The sequence below is a fragment of the Siphateles boraxobius genome, unplaced genomic scaffold (genome assembly GCF_051911475.1).
Source record: "Siphateles boraxobius isolate OS27281-9 unplaced genomic scaffold, OSU_SipBor_1 26, whole genome shotgun sequence".
Taxonomy (NCBI): domain Eukaryota; kingdom Metazoa; phylum Chordata; class Actinopteri; order Cypriniformes; family Leuciscidae; genus Siphateles; species Siphateles boraxobius.
Genome location: NW_027508876.1, coordinates 14264008 through 14287358, shown reverse-complemented (window position 1 = coordinate 14287358; position 23351 = coordinate 14264008). Strand labels below are relative to the sequence as shown.

The window sequence follows — 23351 nt, the reverse complement described above, 5'->3', positions numbered from 1 at the left end:
ACAGTACATTTTATCAAAAATTATTAAGTTAATTTGGTCAAAAAGCTTTCATTATTTTGCATATTCAGGTATCTGTATAAATCTGTATATTCATATCTGTATAAATTCTCCTCCACTTTTTGCCATGGGAAATCATATTTTGAGAATTTTGTTTTGGTTGACCGCAGTACAGAGAAAAAACACTGCAGCCGGTTACATAAAACAACTAATTAATGAAACAGACGCATAAGATCTTCCATTACGCAAATCAATTAGGACTGTCAAATTGCAAAATTAATATTCATGAGCAAAGATGATGCATTTTATTTTGTGTCCCCACCCTTATTACATAACTTATAATTAATCATTCAAACAGTGCTGTATACTTACACTGTGACAGTTGTGACAGAAAATAAACTTATATTTACTTATAAAATGAACTGTTCTTACACCATGAATTTCAGAACAGCATTCAAAAACTGATTTAATTCTGGTTTATGCCAGAATCAGACCAATATATTGGCTTAAATTAAGCTAACTCTGCTTGGAACAACACATGGGAAGCATTTCAAGGCTGCTAACATGATGATCTGTAAATATTTAAATGGAAAAAGGTATAAATCATGTCAGTTTCGTTAAATCATCTCAAGAATCTCCTAACAGTTTATACAAAAGGCAATGGCTACCCAGACTGCCTCGGAGCACTTTTGTCATTTATATAACGTCATCGAGACATGACCGATTTCTTCTGGTTAGGAGTCATTTACATGTGTGATCCTTGCTGAAATGGAGGTGTTGGTGGAGGTGCGGGTGAAGTGGCATACTTACGGCTCTGTGTGTACATACATGTCACATGATCCATTTTCCACCTCGATTGGTCCATCCACTGGGTCCAGTCCTTGTTCTGACAGCTGTTTCAAGGCACTAAGAGCAGCCTGTGTGAGGTAAGGAAACAGATGGCTTTGAGTAAGACAACATAACACACATCAGCTGCTTTTTAAATAACACTTACTATCAGAAACCTGAGACTGACAGGACGCTTTCTGCTCCCTCTGTTTTGTTTGGCTCTTTCCAGATCTCTGTTTATCTAACGTTTATCTAATGTTATTAGGTCAACGTTTTCTGGCTTGCATGTCCTCCAGCCAATGAGTGGGATTTACGTTGCCGATCAGCCACGCTGTGGGCCAATATGCAAAAAATTAGCAATAAATCAAGTGTGTAGACAAAGTGTGCTAAAATAATAACGTCTGATAACACAGGTGTAACTAATATCCTGTTTTGCTCCAGAAAGTCATTGAGTCCAAAGCTGATGAGATACTTTTAAAAAAAATCCATAAAGTTTGGTAGAAGTTTTAAACTGGTAAAGTAACATAAAAGGACTTTACTGACGTAAAATAAAAATGGATTGAAATATATTTGTTGTTAGTTAAAATGTTTGAAATGGCACTTACAGACATTTGTATTTCATATATGAAGAAAAAAACATTAAAATATGTTTCATTTTATTGGCTGTATTAAATGGCTTTTTTAATTTATGTTTTGCCTTAATTTATATTTAAGTATTAGTTTTTGTAATTGCAGTACTTCAATTTATTTATTTCAGTTAGTTGCCAAAGCAGATTTTCTAAGTTTAAGTTTTTCATCTAATATTTGTTTTATTTTATTTCAGCTTTAATGAAACATTTTTTAGCAGTTTTACTTAACAAAAAAATACTGAAAATATCTAATAATTACAAAAAAGGAACCATAAGAAGCACCAATCTGTGTAATTTTAGTTAATATTATTAATGTAACTTCCCAATGTCCCAAAACTTGTGTTGGACTAATTAAATTCTTAAGTTGTGAGATAGTGTTTGTATTGCAATTCAGTAAATTCCTCTTCCTGTAACTTCCATTCAACATGTGTATGTGGTGGACAACTGAATCCAAGTTCCAAAATGAATGTTTGGTTTTACCAAACCCTATCAAATGCAAACAGGCCATAATAGCCTTAAATGCACCACTTATAAAAAGGAAGCGTGTCCTGCAGGACTGTATGCGAGTTGGCCATCAGAGATTGTAGGTAGATGCTTCTCTTCTCAAGTGGACGTTCAGAAATCTTACAGAACATGATAGTCGACTAAAGCCCGACTAGCCTCATTCAGCAGGTCAAAATAAAACGATTGTGACTGAGGATCATGGCTCAAGAGGGACAGAGTGCGAGGAAAGCGTGCAGTTGCTGAGGGGAGACCCTCACAGTGACAGAAGCGGGCTGAGAGTTGGCAGATCCACCTGGTTGTCGGGGCTGATGCTCTCTCCAGCATCCTTACCAATGAGCACCAGATGTGCTGCTTGGGACGCAACAACCATGACATATTTCTCACAGCTGACAGCCTATTCCCTCTGAACCCAGCACCCCAACCCACACACGAGGCGTGGACACCACACACGCACAGATGTGTGTGCATTCCTCACCCTGATTAATCGGGATTTGGCCAGATCAAATAACGGCAGCTAATTGTGTCAGGCACCCTGTTGGCATCTGTGTGTCCATATCAGATAGAACAGACTTTGATGATTATGTATCTAATATCACATGATCTTAGATCAATCATATTAATACTATGAAGGATATAGTACATAGTGGTCCGGAAAAAGTATTTAGATGTTTAATTTACACTTAAACATGTCTAAAATGTTATTGACTTAGATACAAAACATCAAACCGAATGGCATCTGCAAACAACCCACTAACGTTTGGTTATCAAGAAGTGTCCATTTTTTTGTCTTTTAAAACACACAAATATAAATCAAAATTATACAAAACTGTTCAATAGTTTGGAGTGGATAATATTTTATAGAATAGTTTATCTTGTGCTCATCAAGGCCAATTATTTGATCAAAATACTTTAAAAAACATAAAATACTTAAAATAACTGTTTTATATTATTATTTAGATATATTTTAATGTAGAATTTATTCCTGAGATGACAAAGATGAATTTTCAACATTACTTCAGTCTTCATTGTCACATGATCCTTCAGAAATCATTCTGATATGCTGATTTGCTGCTCAAGAAACATTTCTCATTGTCAATGTTGAAAAAATTGTCAATGTTGAATTTTTTTGATGAATATAAAGTTTAAAAGAATGTCAGTTATTAAAAATCAAACATTAAAAACATTATAAATATCTTTTGTCACTTCTGACCAGTTTAATGCAACTTTACTGAATACAAGTTTTTACTTAACATAAATCTTACTGACGTCAAACTTTTGAACAGTAGTGTGTATAGTGTGTATACTGTAAATATATATATATATATATATATATATATATATTATTATTATTTTTTTTGGTGTGCAAAATCTTTATTTTAAAAAATGTGTTTTTCTGCAGTGATGTTCATATATTTTAGCGTGGTTTATTTGGTTGCTTTTCAGGACCAGTTCTAACAGTCGGAAAGCCTCATAGTCAATAAATAGGACAGGCCTGAAACAAATCCAATTCTACTTACAGAACCTTGACAAAAGCCCAGACTCTGACTTAACATCTCAAAGAATGGTTCATCATGTGCTAATGTGAAAATTTGAGTTGAACTGGCCAAAGCACAGGAAATGAGTGCAGTCCATGACAATGATCCACATTAATGAGTTTATGCCATCACATCTGCAGGGACGACAGTCAAATCACTGTGAACGCTGAAAAGTCATTCTATCACAGCACATATATTTATCCATTTAAGGAGCCCTTTTGGGTGTTTTTATGTGTGGAATGTCTTATCAAGTTGTGAAATCTTTGGAAAACGAGCCCTTATCTATAATGGAACATTGTACGGCTGCAGTCTGTTAGCTAGTGCATGCATGTAGATTCCCAGCGGCATTTGGACCAGTAATAAATCAGGTTTAAATGAAATTTGTTCTGGTGATTGATGACAAGTGTGTAGAAGGCTCAATAAGGAGGACATTATTCAGCCAGAAAATTGTTCAATATTCCAGACGATAATTTAAAGGCATTCTGAGCTTTCCCGGTAAACGAACAGTTCTCAGGACTGCTATGAAAGAGAGAGCACCAAAATGACTTCCTGAATGCTGTATAAATCATCTGTAGGCCAACTTCATACTCTGCTGTTTGACTTCAATATGCATTTAATTTACTTCAGGGAACATTATGCACGATATGGAAACATGGAGAGGGAATGAAAACAACACCATTCCAAGACATGAATTCAATGCGCCTGATAAATAATAAAAACGTTTCAAAATTCAATCAAAACCTCCTTCGACTCTGACATCTAAGGTATGTTTAAACAGCCTTGCGTCCTAAGCCATGCATGCTGGGTAAAAATTAGGCTTGAGAAGCGAGTGTAAGCTAAGCCTTTTGATGGATTCGGATGCAGATTCCTCTACGGTACAAAGCGTATAACTCATCCTCTCCTGTGGCCAATAAATTGCAATCAAAAGGGTAATTACCGGTGTTGTGTGTATGTGTGTGTGTGCCATTACAGTCTCTGAGTAAATAAGCAGCATCTGCTTTTGCACTGCCAGACAAAGACCATGAATCAAGTGGGAGAAGACAGGCTTGTGATAAAGACCCGGCAGCCCATCACCAAACAGCGGGCTCAAAGATAAATATCCGACTATCTATTGTAACAACAGTCAATTACATCATTATTTTTCTAATGAGATAGAGTGAGCCGGCCGAATCACTGATGGGCTGAAATATGTTTAGTCTAGCCCTCCAAACCTGGAAGTGGTCAATCTCTGTCGTTGAGAACATCAGATCAGAAGTAGCGGTGTCCCGGGACCCCAGGTGACACCCCCACATCTCTCCCCTGCTTTAGATAACACACCACCACTCAGCGAAGGCATTAGTGAGCTCAATCGATAAATCTTGACGTGCGCTACTTTGCGGGACGCATTCATCAGCTCACTGTTGGATTCAAACGAATGGAAAAAAGTCGGAATGTGGAATGTGTCAAAGCTAAATATCTCAGTGCGGACTAAAAGGCGGGTGGAGGAAGACGAACGGAGGACTTTGTCAAAGGACAGTGAGGAGTCATTTTTCTAAGCCGCTTTAATGGTTTCACTGATTGCATTTTCATTTCCTTCACTGCCTTGGCTAAACAGTGGCGCTTTCCCCTAGAGATGAGCTCTATGCCTTTGAGGCCAATTTACGGACAGAGAGGGAGGTGATGGATCGACAGGGCCAAGCACCTCTATCGACCTGGCTCTCACAGGGGGGGCATCCAACAAGGATAACATGGAAGCCTTCAAGCTGAAGTGGAGAGAATCTGACAGCCTATCACTCACGGATATGGAGCGTAGAAAGCAAGCATTAACTACATTCAGTTGGTCCCTGTAGTAAAGACATAGCGGGAGGGATTCACTAAAAATGAATTGCGCCAACTTATACCATTGTTTATTTGCATGCACTGTTGTTCTAGCACCCACTTCACTTAAGTATTCTAAGTTGATTCACTAAAGAATTGATTATTATCAGTTGTTTGGTGACACTTTACAATAAGGTTAATTAGTTAACTACCTTAGTTAACATGAACTAAGAATGAACAATACTTCTTCAGCATTTATCAATTTTAGTTAATATTAATTCAAACATTTACTAATACATTATTAAAATTAAAGGTTGTATTTGTTAACATTAGTTAATGCACTGTGAACTAACATGAACAAACAATGAACAGCTGTATTTGTATTCCCTAATATTAACAAAGATTATTAAATACTGTAACAAATGTATTGCGCATTGTTAGTTCATGTTAGTTAATATATTAACTAATGTTAACTAATGAACCTTATTGTAAAGTGTTACCAGTAGTTTTATAATAAAATGCTGAAATAGTGCATACACTTATAAATATAAGTGTATTTTTAATAAAATGTCATCTTATCTCTGTAAAGCCTGACAAATAAAATAAAATAAAAATCAACTTTTTTGAAAACAGAACACTTCAACAAATCTTTAGACAAAACATTTAAAATATATACTAAAAAAGGCTTTTTAGTAACATACTATATTTGATACATCAGGCTTGTATGAGCCATATACTATGATATAGTGAGAATATGCAGCTCATATTCGAGGAAGAAAACATGCAATGTAGTGCAGTTGCTGATATTTATATGGCCAAAGAGTAAGATGAAATTCAGATAAAAATACAAAACCTCCAAAGCAATGCAATACAATCATGAATGAAAGATGTACAAATAAACGTTATCTCAAAAGCCTGATGTATCATATTTGACATTCAAATTTAAACATGAAATTTCCAGAAAAAAATAATATTTTTGGATAATAAGGTTGATGAACATGACAAGAGATCTGAGACCATTCCTCCATACAGAATCTCTCCCGATCCTTCAGATTCAGAGGTCCATGCATGCTTTTCTTCAGCTCATCCCACAGGTTTTTATGATGTTTGGGTCAGGGGACTGCTATGTCCATGGCAAAACCTTCATTCTGTGGTCAGTGAACTATTCTGTTGTTTATTTTGAGATGAGCTTTAGATCATTGTCGTGTTGGAGGATCCAAACCACAGCCCAGTTTAAGACTCCTGTCAGGGTCAGTCATGTGTTGATTTATTATCTGTGTTTCCTAACAAGTTGTTCAGGGTCTTTGGAAGAAAATTAGCCCCACAGCATTAAAAATCCACCAGCATACTTCACAATGGGAATGATGTAATTTGCTACATGGCTATGTTTCTGTTTATACCAAAACCACCTCTGGTGTTCTTCTAAAACCTTTTCTTTGGTCTAATCTGACCATAAAACTCAGGCCCACTGAAAGCTCCAGTAACACCTCTAGGTGCATGAGATTGCTTTTAGATGTCACCAAAGGCTTCCCAAACAAGTTGTAGTTATATAGGTAAGGTCTGATCATAGTTTTGGAAACTTTCTGACCCCAAGACCAAACTAGAAACAATTCTCCAACTCTGATCCTTACAGTTTGGTGACTCGAACCATCCTCCTCAGGGTGTGTGGGGCCAATATAGACACACTTCCTCTTCCAGGAAGATTGTTACCATCTCCAGTTGATTTAAACTTCTTAATTATTGCCCAGATAGTGGAAGAAGAGTATTCCAACAATTAAACTATTATCTTATACCCAGTTTATGATTTGAACAGCTCAACAACCTTTTGTCACACATCATTACTGTATGTTCAGGTCTTGATGGATGACTATAGGAATTTGGTCTGTTTCACATCATATTTAGAGCCCAGTGAAACAGGAAGTCATGATGACTTATCACTTAAGTGTTCCTGATCACTAAGGCAAACCTTGGAATTTGTAGGTTTGCTAATAATCGTGGAATACATTTTTGTCTTTCAATTATTTGACATTAATTAAAGGTTAGATTTTTGTGAATATTTCGAATGAAAGACTAAGAGGAGACATTTCTACAGTCAGTTTTGCTCATATTTACCAAGAGTGTTGATATTTGTGGAGCCCACTGTATGAATGTTGGACTGCATGTTAAGTTGTAAGCATGAAATATTGCACAATATATATTGTGTGTGGGGGGGGATTGGGGGGTTGGGCTGGAGTTATAAAAATGGGGCGTTGCAAGACTAAGGGATAGTGTATAGTTATGCAAAAGAAACCTTTTCAGGGTGATGCAAGACCCCACTGTGAAATTTTCCCGTGTATTATGTAGCTACCTGTCACATAAGTAAATTATGGAACACAAAATATTAATTTGACATTTTACCTCAAGATGACTCGCAGTACCCGCTTGAGCGGTCTGTTTTCAGTTGCAGTGGTTGTTGTCGTGGAATAACAGACCACTAGATGCCACGATTCAAGAATCAGGATTGAGAATTGCAGAGAGCTGTGCAAAAATATGAATGAATGATGCAAGATTCTGCCCTAAGCATATGAACAAGATTGTGAATGGACCGCGAGTGCCAGACAAGTGTAATGCAGACGATTAATCTACTTTAAACATCACATCTTGCAATACATCCTGTCTTCACTAGACGTGAGCGGCACGTTGTGATGTGACAAAAGCAAATATAACACATTTTGATCAGTGTTGTCTACATCGGAAGCGGTACACCGCAACAATTTCCCAACAATAAACTGATTCTCATTCTATTTCTGACGTACGTCAAGCGCTCACGCAACTTCTACCACAAAGAACAATTGGATTTGCAATGTTCGCTTGGTCGAGCGTGGACACCCTCAAGACAAAAAACAATTAAAAATTAGGCATATCTCTCCCTCAGATTCACCAGTACAATGGTAGGTAATGAAGAGATGCCACAGTGTATTGTGTAAAAAAGTTGTAGTACTAGTACTGTATAAATTACAAATTCAAATAGGACAGGATTTTGCAAGCAAGGTCAAGGCTGAGAGTGGAGGGGGGTGCTTGTAAAGGAGGGCTGGAAGAAAAAGTTTGGGAACCACTGCACTAGGTGTCTTTGATTCTGAGAACATTCAGTTCAACTTCTTTGTATAGACTAGAGGGAACATTTGCAAGATGGGTGTAGTAGTGTATGTTATTAGACCTGATCATCTCCTGTTTTTACTGGGGAGAGATGAAGCCCAGGCTTTAGCTCTCATCTGGTGGACCAGTGCGTTTTTCCCATGGTCCGGCACAGCTTCCCACCAAACCTCATCCACGGTCCACTCCAAGAGCATCAGTCCTAGTCCCCTGCTGGCCTTTGATCGGCATTTCATCATTTGTTTTCTCTGCCACCTCATCTCTATGAGACATGCTGCTGAAGACACAGCCCATTTAGTCCTCCATTAACCACTGACGACGAGGAACCGCTCACAGCGTCTTTGGCAGCACTATAAACAGGCTCATAATCTGAAATGCAATCAAACACTCTGCAGGTGTACACACAGACACAATCTCTTTTGCTCGGGCTCACCCTCCAATACCGGTGGGCTTTTTCTCCACAGTCCAACAGATGGGTTTCTGAACCGTCCAAAGCTCGAGTGAGTGAATGGAAACACAAATCCTGCTCTTTGTTTTATTTATTACACAACTTAACAGGCTGTTGACATCAAAAGAGTCAGAGCTGCTTTCTCGTCAAATCACTAATGCCACAGGATCAGAGCTAAATGGAAGAATTAAAATTTATGGATGACTCACAGCGGTAAAGTTGTGTCATATCTCATCCTAGACTAAACAATTATTACAGCCGCTAAGGAGGGGAGACGAAAGAAAATCTCTTTATTGTGGTTTAAAGGGACGGTTCACCAAAATATGAAAATTCTGTCATTATTAAACACCAATAACTATTACTTTAAAGATAACTATGACGATAACTACATTGGTGTCCACGCCAACACATGAAAACTTTCTGTGCACTGCAACTTGAAATGATCAAGCTTTTTAAAGTTGAATAGATTCTTATTGACTGTCAGTGTTTTTATCGTTCATCAGCTATAAAAAAAAAAAATCGCTCTGGAAGTTATTCAACGATAGCGTTCCTCTGTGTCATTTTCCGAAATTGCTGTGGTGCGGGCTAAACTATTCTCACAGAAGAGTGATTATTAAAACTTTATAGTTTTCATTATAGTCGTCTTTGGTGCGAACAGGTCTTTACTCACTGGATACTACACATCTAAATCTGCATGACTTTTATAATCTCAATGAAAAAATCTGTTACTTTCTTTTGTGGAAAACAAATAAGAAATGTAAAGCAACACTATGTCGTTTTTGCGGTTTTTGCTCTCGGGGTCCCCCTACAGTTGGGAAACAGTATTGTCTTCTACTACTGTCGTACAATCTGTCATGGTTGCACCAGGGGATACAAGTGTGCATTTGTTGACAAGCCGAGTTCTGACGGGCAGACTGCCAGCGTTGCGTGTGAAATGTCTTCATCCCAGGTACAGTGGCATATATTTCAGCATGTCATATGAATATAATTTCATGGGTTTTATTTTTTCAAACGTCAAAAAATCGCGTAGCTCACGTTTACAAGCCAGCGTCATTTTAGTATTGTAGGGATGGGACGGTATGAAAATTTCATATCACGATTATAGTGACCGAAATTATCGTGATTATCAATATTATCACGGTTTTGTTAAAATAAGATGAAACTGTTAAAAAAGAACTGATGCTCACACTGAAAACATTTCAACAAGTTTAATATTTGAGAATCAACAAACAACAAATAAGACAAGCAGCTCTATGCACTTTTTATAGCAAGATTCTATTCTGTGGCATTTTGATTTTCTTCCTTATGATGACCGTCGTCAATAGCAACATATTATAACAGCGCACATCCATGTTTCACAACGGACGCGCGTTCTCATTTCATTCAAATGCAACTTTTCATCTTGCGTCTCCGTTTTTGATTGTATTGAAAATGAAATCAGAGTTGATTTATTGTTTTCACAATTTGATAATATTGTTGTGATCATATTGTCTGGACGAGTTTTGTACGCTAAATGGATTTAACAGCTAAGAATAGAGACATTAATCTCTATTCAATAATTATGTGTTAAAAAAAATCGTAAAATGAATATACATTATTATCTCTTAAATCTTAAAATGTCACTCTTAATAGTCTTGTTTGAACTTATTCGTTCGTTTTTGGCTCAAAGCCACTTGCTGCGAACATTTCTAGCGGAATTAAGCTTCAAGTTTATTTCAAGTGAATGAGATAAAATATGTCAACTCAAAACAACATTTTGTGCCCAATTATTTCCCAGACGTAGTTTTAGTATTGAGATCAAAGTTAACTTGCCTTGCGTTCGCTAACGTTACAACAGTGGATGATGGTCACACAAGACGACTGGGCAGATTTGAAGTGTTTACCTCTATCACTGCGACTTTTTTTGTGCATGTTCTGCAGACAGAGTGACCATCCTCGATTAAGTTTCCCTCAGGATTTTTGTAAATGCCAAAATACGACCACACCTCAGATTTGGTCCTCTTAAAAGGCTGAAAAATCTCCCGAACACGGTCACTACCTTCCGCCATTCCTTCTCGAAAAAAAAAAAAAAACCCAACATTGCGCGCCTGCGTCAGACTGTTGCTGGCTGGACAGGATTTATAGTGAGTTATTAAAATCGCGATAATCAAAGACGGTTTTAATGATAATTGAATTCTAAACGATATTACTAACCGTCAGTACATTTTATCGTGGATTATAGTGAAACCGGTAATCGTCCCATCCCTATAGTATTGTCTATAATAGTATAGTATTGTCTACTGTTTTACATAAAGGATATGCTAATTCAATTCAATGTTTGTGTGGTAGGTAAAAGCCATATCGTCAATATTATAATATCAAGCTACCATATATGAATCTTTGAAATGAAAATGAAAATTTGAAAATTGATTCGCATTATTGCCAGAGGCAAGACACCTTCACCAGAAAAATAAATAAACAAACATGAATATCAGCCTGCAGACATTAGGATAGGTATCCTGAAAGATTACCATTGTAAACTAGCATGTTAGTGTAACTACCAGATTGATAATTCGCCACTCTACTAGGATTACTTGGTTCATGAAGATAAATGGTGGTGGTGATGGCGCAGTGGATAAGACACATGCCTTTGGTGTGAGAGACCCGGGTTCGAATCCACTGTGAGACACCAATGTGTCCCTGAGCAAGACACTTAACCCCTAATTGCTCCAGAGGTGTGCGACCTCTGACATATATAGCAATTGTAAGTCGCTTTGGATAAAAGCGTCAGCTAAATGAATAAATGTAATGTAAATGTAAATGGAGGACCAGATAGATTCCGTAACTCACTGATTTATTTATAAATGTATAAACACTTTATAGATGACTGACTGCTGCGCTTGTGACAGGGTGCATGTTACTGAAAGAACGAGCATTGAGAGAGAGGGACGGTCGCGCGCGCACACACTCTCACCGTCTTCAAACTGTCTTGCTCTCCCTCCAATAGTGATCCTCGTCCGGTCTTTTAATTTGTCACTCTCCCTTTTTCTTCTTTTAGTCTCCTCTGACAAAACCTTTGCCTTCTTCCTTTTAGTTGTTGCTTCGGTCATGACAACAACATACAGATGGGTATCAAACGCTAGTTGGGCTCTCACGTCAGAATTTGAGGAAGTTGGGGCGAGTGGGAAATGACGTTTGCCGTAAAGCAGTTGAATTTTGTACTTTTTTTTTGTGCTCGGGTTACTACCCGAAACCCGAAGTTACATAGTGCCAGTAAAAACGATTCAGACACTTGTCAGGCTACGGCAGACGTGTCATTCAACCTATTGTAAGTCGATGTACCATCTTCAAGGGTCTTGGAAATATATAATGACGGTTGAAAAACTACATAGTGTTACTTTAAGAAAGTGCTGGTCGCTCTTTTCCATGCAATTACAATAAAGATTCAAAATGGACGCTGTAACGAGGTTCAGATGTTATGGGAAGGAGGAGGCGGGAACCGGCGAACGTTCAAACAATTTAATAATAAAATAAAACAAATACAAAAACAAAAGAATAAGCCAGCAGCCCCTCATGGACGACTGCTGGCCACACAAAACAGAAACAAATCACAACATAAAATCAGGCCTGTTTCTCTCTCGATCTCCTCTGTCGTCGCTCCTCCTTTCATGCTTCCGCTCCCCCGTGAGAGATACGAGACCGGTACGTCTCACAGATTCATTATCACTCACGCCACCGGCCTCACGCCGCTCTCTCACGTCCCTCGGCCTTGTCCTGCTCCACCATAGAACCGCAAAAGCACCAAAAACCTGACATAAAGGTAGTCTACATTACGTTTTAATTATGAAACTATTACATTATTGACTGAAAATCCACCTTAGCTTTTCTTCTGAGATGTAGCAATGTAGAATTCATATATGAATCATTCTTTAGAGTGAAATGAATCATTTGATTCTGAATGATTTGCTACTACTTTCACTTGGACTGGTTTATGGACCACTTTTACGTTGCTTTCCTGACATAAAAAAAAAGTTTGTAACAACATGAAGGTGTGTAAATTATGACAGAATCATAATTTTTGTGTGTACTATCCCTTTTGCCAAATCACTTTGTAAATGATAAACTGCATGTGCAGGTTATTGGAAAAAACAGTGGGAAAAAACAGTTGTTCCCATTTTTAAAAGGGGCATATAAATCTATTCTGCCAGCGGCCCTCCGGAGCGCAGCAGTAATGTGAGAGGCCGATGGAAAGAAGATCCTACAGAAAGCCCACCGTTCTCCAGACATCAAAGCTCAGGAGACAACTCACAGTAACATTCCTGCCTCTCATTTGGAAACTTGCCGCCCTGCGCCCATAGCGCCCGGAGCGGAGAGGCTCCCTCTCCTACACCACATATATTTTACATCCATAAAGTCTGGAACAGGCTGGATATCAGACGAGGAGCAGATGAGCACCATTCCGAATGAGCCACTCTGGAAGCAGGACATACCAGAGCCCTCGGCTCAATGGGCTGTGAAATCACACATAAAGAAGAAACCAATAGGAGGGAGATGTGGAATTTCAGCCGCTTATCAAATCCAGCTTCCAGACTATTTCGACACTTCTGTAGGAGCATCAGAGAGATGAGTACACAACCCCTCTTCAGACAAGAACAAAGAGACCCTCTTTCTGTCTGTTGTTGAAGTGATAATGGTGAAAATGGCGAGTGATAAATGCTCCACACATTCACACGTAATTTATTGCCGCTCATCAACACGTTCTAAACTCTGTCTGCTGGGCTCCTAGCTAATTGTAAAAACGTCAGTTGCACTCAGCACAGGGTGGAAGCATTACATTTTTTCAGTGCTTGAAGAGATAAAACCTGCTCCCTGTTATGCGAACAAGGTTAAAATAAAAAGCCCCCCTGCCCCCTAAGCGTTTCACATCGTCTTTCACATAAACACATGCTCTCAACACCAATTGTTGATTTAGGATTATCTAATCAGAAAGGTGAGAAAATAACACGAGGGTTAGGCGTGAAGAACCGTTAGGAACAAGTGTTACTGTTAACAAAAACAAAAAAAAATTATTTAAAAAAAAAAGTAAAATTAATATAAAAAATTGGAAAATGAAACGAAAATGCGGTTTCATGAACTAAAACAAAAATAATTTTGAACTAAAATGAGGTGAAACTTAACTAAATTACATTGAAATAATTAACTGAAAATAGAATTATAATAAAAACTAAATTATACAGATACCTACTTTGAGAATAAATCTTGAATATTTTTTTAAAAAGGACAGTACACCTAAGAATCTAGAATATCACATCAATTTGCATAAGCAAGTGGACATTAAACAATGCAAAATGTGTATTACATATGATGAACAAACAGCACAAAACAATAATTAAAAATGATATAAAATGAAGTAAAAAAAATCTGTTATCCGTCATAGTAATTTGAAATAAAATAAATAAATACAAATAAGTATTATATTGGCAGATCATCTGGTAAATATTCTGAGAAATATGATAACTGAAGTGAGATTCATGTAGAGCTCTAAAATCAATGTCCAAAATGGAAGTGGTACAAGCTACCCCATTAAAGTTAAAGTGCATGAATTCTTTTGTAGCGTGTGTAAACATCCTTAAAAGTCGTTCTTTATTGATAAAATCTATCTAAATTACGTTTCACAACATACATTCCTATGCTACAAATTACACAACATCAAAATGAACCGTTTCCAGATTGGAGATTATAATGTATTTCTTCTTAGAAAAATAATTAATATGCTTTTAAACACCTGCCCGACCCGTCATTGGACGTAAGTGAACTGTTTAAAACAAGTCTGAGACATCTGCATCCATACAGGCCCGGAGAACCGTAATCAAAATTCCAGATTCTGCCTTCTCATGGAACGTGTCCAGAATGCAGGGTCAATAATTGCCTGAACCTCCCTGGAGAGAAGGGCTCTGCTGACATAGGAAGCCATAAATTAGGACCCAAAAAGCAGCAGCATGTCACGCGTCATTAGGGCCGGAGAGGGCTGCTTTATCTGTTCGTCATTCGGACACCGTGGATGGCACCTCCCATGTCAAAACACAAACCACATGGGAGAGGTGCAGGGTACCGCATACCTTAACATCTTTTAACAGTCACTCCCTGTATTTAATACATACATTCATACTATTAATCAGAGAGAATGCTTACACTAACCTGCCCCGCCATAAATCAGAGAGGAATAAAACATGAAATTTTTGTGTATGTCTTCGATATGGCATCATATAAATAAGTTAGGCTTAGTGACTTAGTGAAAATGTTTCAGTAAAACAAAAGTTTGTTTCTTGCTTCTGGGAAAAAAACACCAACTTTTGAAAATCTTGCTCTCTGCTGTAGTTTTTAAATCTTATTTGCACTTTTGCATTTTACTAACTATAAAGAAACATGCATGAAAACCCATGCTGTTTGGCAGAAAGGAAATCAAACTTTGCAAATTCATCTTTTATATACACGTGGAACCGGATTTTCAAAAAACAGATCAAATTTTCTCAAAATTAAATGATAACAGGATTTACTTTTTGTTTGAACTTTTACTTTACATTTTTCATGCTAAAAAAAAAGAAAGAAAATGAACAAGAGATCGAAGATTCAGATAAGCAAGGTACCAATGCAACTTCAAATTTAAACGTCAAAGATAAAAAAATAAAAATACCCCCCTCCATATATATATATATATATATATATCAGAAATTAATTAAATCAATGAAGAATTAAATCAATGTTGTGTCCACATCTAATTTGACCACTTTATCTTGAGAACAGTAAACTCTGATCATCAAATGATACACAGTGGGAAATTATGCAGTTTCAACAAATGAATCATGAAACTAGTCTTCCACTGACATCATACAGTTAAACTTTCTATGATACAGGGATGCCACCATGGAAATAGGATTCCCTTCCTCTCTGCCCGGAGCATCTTTTATCACCTCTCTCCCTCATATTATAATCCGGTCCGCACAGGTTGCCTAAAGCAAAATGGAAAACTGTGGGCGGACACAAGGACCCGGCCTATCAGACACCTGTATATGGTGGGCTTCCCTCCACAGCATTTCTTTTCCTTACCATCTATAGATTTCATCATAGCACATATATGCAGACCGGAAAAAAAAACATAACAAATGCAAATGGAGGTTTGCTTATCAGCAGGCAGCTGTCATGTCACTGCATACCTAGTGGCAAAGACCTTTATTTCATAAGCTCAACAGTGAGGAAACCGTGGTTTGGTGTGGGCGTGTAATCACTTCCTGTCATTTGCATAAATAATAAACTGACCAGTGAGATTGCTGCCCCCGTGTCCACTGTAAGCCATTCATTGTTTGCTTGGGGTTCATTAGCACCAAAACCAAGCGAGCTGCTTTGCTGTCTACATCGACATCTCCCTTCTTAAGGCTAATTTGACTACTCTTAAATCTATGAAGGTGCGAACTCCTCCTGCCACATAAACAGCGCTTCTCACGTGAGGCATACAAGAGACTAGGCTTCCATTAGAATTTGACATTACACTATTCTAGTGTTACACTATTCTAACAACACTGTTACTGCCAAAGAGAAGAACTCTTTGGAGCTTGATGTAAGCATGTTACAAAGATAACAACGTAATACTCAGAGCGCAACAGTGCCCGGCCACTTTGTCAGCAGCCTTGGTTATGAAAGTATTTTTCCTATAGGGATTTTATTTTAAAAAATAGTCTTTTTTTAAGTGTTAAAAAGCATGAATCAAAACAACCAGCTACGAGATACATCACAACATTACAAACTTTCATTTGAAGCTAAAAAGTGAAGAAACAAAGACTGTGTACTTAACGGCTTGAGGGGAAAAACTACAACCTGAAGAATCATTGCGAATGACAATCAAATTAAAAACATGGAGAAAGATAAAAATTTGAGAGCGAAGGGAGACTGACTATATTACGCCATTTTCATTGCTTAAATAGTTCTTTTGGCATGATTTCCTTGTTTCATTTCTATTGTCGGTGCACTACCATTGGTCTGTGGAGATTTCACGTGAAAATCTTTTCCAGACAGTTCATTTCTCCTGTTCAGTCCGTCGAGGTGAGTGAGTGAACACATGAACAGACTGGAGAGCTGCTTTATAGTAGAAAATGAAGTTGTACTTCTGATAAAATGAGACACTGACATTGTTTTTCATGTTTAATACAGCAAAGCTGCTTGATTTTAAGCAATCTATTGTTTAAAGACCTATATAAATAAATGTGACCGGATTGCAGAGCTTGAGCAAACATATCCACGTTTTACACGTGTTTTGCTCTCCCTATTGTTGTGGGTATATTACTGACATGTAAAAGTATAGACCCTGAACATAAGAACAATATGTTATATTTGTAGGGGTGTAACGATACCTTCATGTCACAATTCGATACATATCACGATACTGAACTCACGATACAATATTATCGCGATACTCCATGACATATGGTAAAAGATTAACAAGGAAATGTACTAATTAAAATGGTAAATTTGGTATTACATCGGGGGCGGAAATGAATAGGCTTGGACATGGTGCTGGAAACTCAATGCACAGGACAATGCTGACACCAGAATAAAAATATTCATGATTCTGAAGCTGAAAACACAATTATTTTAGACAAATATGCTTGCACTGTCACTGACTCGATATATTTAAAATAATTTAGGCCACTTTTTACTGGTAACATAAGACATTTGGCATTATCAGGACCCACAAATATCCCCCCTTTGCATTATTATACATTATAGTTTAATGTAGGACTGACACTAAAACTCTGTAAACTTGAAATTTGTCATGCACACAGTAATTTTCATTTTGGGTGAGCTATGCACAATACAGATTGTCACTATCCACTATGTATTGTTACACCCCTATATATTTGTGCCTTATCTTGTATAAGCCATAAATTAATCATTTTCTGCCATAATCGTCTAACCAATCTTTTTCTCACACTGACAGACAGTCTGGACAGCATCAAAGGTGTGCATATGTGTGTGTATGATTGAAACCAAAACCTGTAACCAGAGAGTGTCTGCAGTCAGACAGCGTTTTACACCCCTCAGTCCCGATCCGCAATTCCACACCCCCCATAGCGGCCTCAGAGGAAGGACTAACCACTCCATATCCAAACGGGACGCACCAATAAAACGCTCGAATGCACGGTGTAATGAGCAGGGCCCATCCCTGATGGCGTGCAAGACTCCCCATTACTCAAACACTCAGAGTACGGACGCCCCACTCCATCTGCGTTTCCCACCAAACATGCCACTCGATGCTGATTACAAAAACCTCCCTCTCCACCCCCAAAACATTGGCCAATTTGTAGGGGAAAAACTTGACCTTGTTGCCAGGAGAACGTGCGGCACAATCAGTGGACGTTTCATCATTGAGATGTGTTTACAAAAAACAATACATTGTGGACTGCTTCTATCAAAGAGGCTGGCCACTCGAGGGATCTGACGTATAGTTGGAACCCTGGCACTTTTGGACCCATGTGCCTTGGACTTGATGAATGTATAACATGTGCCTGATTGGACTATTAGTTTAAGTGTATTTCAGAGTATTCGCATGTTGTTCGAGGAAACCGAGTCATATTTTCGTAATGGTGATGTCAGAGGCTCTGATTACATAAGAGGAGGTGTGCAAATAATGGCGTTTCATAGGAAATCCAACAAAGTTAAATGCGGCATGCTGAGTTAATTACAGAAATTTCAGTGTGTCTCCTTGGGAAACAAAGAGAAAGTATGTCTGTGAGAGACTGCCCTAAATCTGGAACAAAATAGGACTCATTTTGAAGCAATTGGGTTTTTTTTTCATAACCTTTAAAAAATTATCTACCTCAGAAGGTTTCCACAAAAATGTAAAGCAGCACAACTGTTTTCAACAATGATAATAAATAAAAAATAATAAATCAGCATATAAGAATGATTTCTGAAGGATCACGCGACACTGAAGACTGGAGTTATATTGCCGTTTTACACTTTTTAATCAAAAAAACGGTAACACTTTACAATAAGGTTCTTAGTTCACATTAGTTAAAGGGTCATTCCACCGGTGGAGACATGAATATGTATTGAAAGTGGGTCATATATGTAGTAGAATAGTATCATAAATTTCTGATTTGGGACATTCTTGGCCGAAAAAAGGCAGAAAATGACTTTTTAGTGCTTGTGGATTGTAGACAATACCCATAGTGCATTGCAATGCTCAGCTCGCAAGACACTCCCACTACTCCGTGCCACAGCAGCTAGCATAACTGCAAGATATTTGTGCAATGGACCTGCCATGTTAGCGTGTTAAGAAAATGAAAATAAACTTACTTTACAGAAAGACGACCATTTGACTCTGTAGGCTTTGGCTGTCGTGCCAGTTGACCTTAGGTATTCTAAAGTAGGTCTCCAGGACGCCGCTATCCATATGGGGTGCGAAACTCGGGTGAGCAACAACACACACGTCCGTATCATCCTCCGATTCCGTAATTTCTTCAATTAGAAATTGGCACCGCTGGAATTCTCGGCAGCAGACAGACTCTTGTTCTGTGTCCATTTGCGCACAGTGAGAGCACAGGCACCACCAATCTGCCCCAGCTCGAGCCATTGCGGGCTCCTCGTCCGCGGCAGGCAGATCGTCTGCATCGGCTGTGGTGACAGCAGCTTCAGCCGCCTCCGGTTCCTCCATAGCCCTCAGCTGCTCGTCGCTATACTGTGGCTCATAAAGGTAGCCACGAACATTCGTTTCTACCATAACTTCGTCAAAATCCAGATCCTCCATAATGCATCCGTCTGCGTATTCAGTACCTTTGTCCATATTTTCAAAAAATGCCGGTGAAATCAAACACACTGGCACTGATCTTTGATAGGTCTGTTAGCACATTAGGTCCAACCCCCTAAGGGGGGTTTGAAAGGGTGAGATCTAGTGCTTGTAGTCTTTACAGAAATCCCCCCCTTTTACACTTCCTCCTGCAATGACGTAAAATGACGATTTTTGCGTCATTGTAGGAGGAAGTTAAAAAGATAAATAGAGGATTTCTCTCGTCTCAGGGGAAAATGAAAGAGTGTTGCACGACCATTCAATAATATGACTGGATTTCTAACAATGGAAATCTTAATGCAAATGGGAGTGACCCTTTAACTACCTTAGTTAACATGAACTAAGAATGAACTTCTTCTACAGCATTTATTAATCTTAGTTAATATTAATTTCAACATTTACTAATACATTGTTAAAATCAAAAGGTTGTATTTGTTAACATTAATGCACTGTGAACATAACAAAAACAATGAACAACTGTATTTTTAATAACTAACATTAACAAAGATTAAGTAGTGAACCTTATTATAAAGTGTTAACTCAAAAAATATTACAGACCCCAATCTTTCATTCCTTTTTTCATGAAGTTCACAGTATTATTTTTTTTTCAATCCACCAAACTTTTGTAACTGGGTTGCATGTCAAATACAATTTATACAGTAAGAAGTTAGTAGTGGACAAACACATATTTCCTACAATTTAATAGTTTGATCTTTTTTATTATTATAAAGTAACAAGGTTGATCTTGCAAATGCAGACGCTAAAACTTGTTAAACACTTTAAGAGAATGGATAAGATTATTTAATAAATAAATCAAAATAATGTTGCTTCTTGGGTGTCACATATTAATGAATGTTTAATTTCTTCTAACATTGGGGAAAAACTCATGTTGAAACAAGACTGGCTGAAAAAATTTGATAAATTACATTTTTGTTTTTGGGTAATTAAAAGATTATCTAAAAAATTATGCAATTTTATAATTTTACTTTTTGATTACAGTCCAATAAAATCAATAAGATGCACTGACAGTAAAAAAAAAAAGAAAAAAAAAAAAGATTTGTAGCAGATAATAAAATCCCAGAATGCTCTGTGCAGGACATGATTCTTTAAATACCACGCTCTGCATGTTACATATCTTCCTGAAGCCCCGCGACTCCCGTACCAGAAGCTCTTTAAAAGGAGGGGAAAGTCATCAAATTCATTGCGATCTGAGTTTACAGGCACCCTCGCACGTTTTTACAACCTAGCAAACAGACAGTAAACACCAGGTAATGCAATTTAACACATGATTAGGACGGAGCTAATTAGATCGTAGACAGTAAAACTAAGAGGAGAGTCGTAAAAGAGTGGAGCGCAAGACGAAGAAAAGCGTCTCAAACAAAAGAGCCGAAGATTCCTGCAGCTGAGCTTTTCGTCTGTCGTCCTTTCTTCTTTGCTCCTATCAGAGGTCAGGGGATTAATGGAGGACCTTGTGGCCTTCTGCAGCCTCTGAAAACATTTTCTTGCCCACTGGCTTCTTATAAATCAATGCACTTGTCTTTTCATCCTGCAAATCTCATTTCAAAGTCACATCCCGTTATCCTCGCAAGGCTACACGTCTAGACTCCTAAGTTATGGGGACTACATGAAAAAGAGGGAATCTCAAGATCTTTGAGAAGAATATATTTATAAATGCGCCTACTTTGAATAGGAAACCTTGATGTTAAGCAGAGGCGTTTCATTCAAGGTTGGCATCCTGGTTCCAGGCATCAAGTACTTGTCGTTATGGAGATTGTCTATATAATGCTGCAGCATTATCAGACCACGCAGTTACAAAATTGCAATGACACATGATTTAGTTAAATGAATACAACTTTATGCATTTTTAAATGATCAGATCACAATATTTTTAATCAATTCAACCCAAAATGAAAATGTCATCATCATCTACTTGTGTTGATTGCGGCTCTTTTCTCGATGAATTGAGACTAGGGCTGTTGGTCCATTCAATTTATGCAGGTTATTCCAAGACCTCTGAAGCCATTTCGACAGCTTTGTGTGATGATCAATCACAAATAAATGTAAATGTAGTACAAGTTGTACTATACAAGTAGACCATGTTTATGTTTTTTTTTTTTGTTGCTTTATTTTTCATTTGTGACTAAAAAAATTGTGTGACAACCTAGATGCTGATAAACTTTCATTATATGAAAAGTGGCTAGTACATGAATCATCATTCTTGAATGACTAGAAATGTCAAAAGAAACGCGTTTATCTGAAATAAATTTCTTTGGTAAAACTTTAGTTAAGAGTCAAATTCTCACTAGTATTAACTAGTTATTTATTACCATGCATATTACTAGGCTGTTTATTAGTACTTATAAAGCACATATTAATGCCTTATTCTGCATGAACATATTCTACATCCCTTAATCCTACCCAATACCTAAACTTAACAACTACCTTACTGAATATAATAAGCAGTAATTAGGAGTTTATTGAATCCAAAGTCGTAGTTAATAGTCAGTTAATAGTGAGAATTGGACCCTAAAAAGTGTGACCAAAAGTGTTCCTGTCACTTGTGATCAATTTAAAGCATCCTCCCTCAATGAATTTCTTTCTTTCTTTCTTTAAAAAAAAACGTACCCCAAACTTTTGAACGGTACTACATTTTAATTTTTAATAGACTAACAGATCAAATTTCAATATCTACCAGCAATATGTGTTTATCACACAACTGCACATATCAAACTTCACTTTCAGTTTCTAAACCTGAAAAACAAATGTCATATTATGACACTGACAGTACCATCATCAATTTTGCTATATGATTTGTCCGTGAGTTCCTCCTATCTAATCTATGCACATGAGAGTAGAGGAAGATGTGATAGGACCACGCAGGCAGAGTTTCCTTTTCCAATCAGAAAATGCAAAGGGTATATTAATCTGACATATAGAACCTGTCATGCATTTCTGAACACTTCCTCCGGCACGTACATCTCATAAATACCAGCGACAAAGGGCAGCCCACATCTGTAATAATAATCTCTCTAAAAAAAAAGAAATACTGAAATAAAAGGAAAGCATTGTCCTATTAACTATATGGATCCTGACAACATTGGGGCAACTCATCAAGCTCCTTGTCCTAAGACATACCAGACCCAGACCCAGACCCACACCCACACACACACACACACACACACACACACACACACACACACACACACACACACACACACACACACACACACACACACACACAAAGCCTGTTGTTTGCTTTAGCAGCAGGAGTGTGTGACACCTCTGTCGTAATCCGCATTAACCCCTGGTGCACTCGTTGTTCACGGGAATTTCATGATGTCTGAAAGATGAGAGGGGGTTCCAGACAGACAGAAAAACACTCAAATTGCTCCTCTCATTTCCATTAGATAAGTCTGATTAAGGTGCTTATAATTGATTGGGCAACCAATGAACCCCTGCTAAGAAATCCACAATCCTCATCGTGAAGTCTGCAGGATAAAAGTACGTTCACTCACTTATCCGTCAGTGGCTCTAAAAGCAAACGTATCCTCTTGTGCTGAGGCTTTAAACAAGACTGTCACTTAAGACACTGAGCGTAAGTAATAGTCCATAATTTGGGCAAGGACATCCCTTAATTACAGGTTGTCAAAAAATATTTT

General features: G+C 37.7%; 1 protein-coding gene across 2 annotated transcripts in view; it reads right to left on the bottom strand.

Moving 5' to 3' along the window:
- The window catches only part of stau2 (staufen double-stranded RNA binding protein 2), a 124651-nt gene that overhangs the window by 8508 nt on the left and 92792 nt on the right, over nucleotides 1-23351 (bottom strand). Inside the window, exon 14 of one of the 2 annotated variants that reach the window (XM_077244419.1) lies at nucleotides 826-914. In XM_077244419.1, the coding sequence (XP_077100534.1) occupies nucleotides 826-914 (89 nt within the window). Of the gene's footprint in view, nucleotides 1-807; nucleotides 915-23351 lie in introns of both variants that reach the window. The other variant, XM_077244418.1, reaches the window with a different exon arrangement.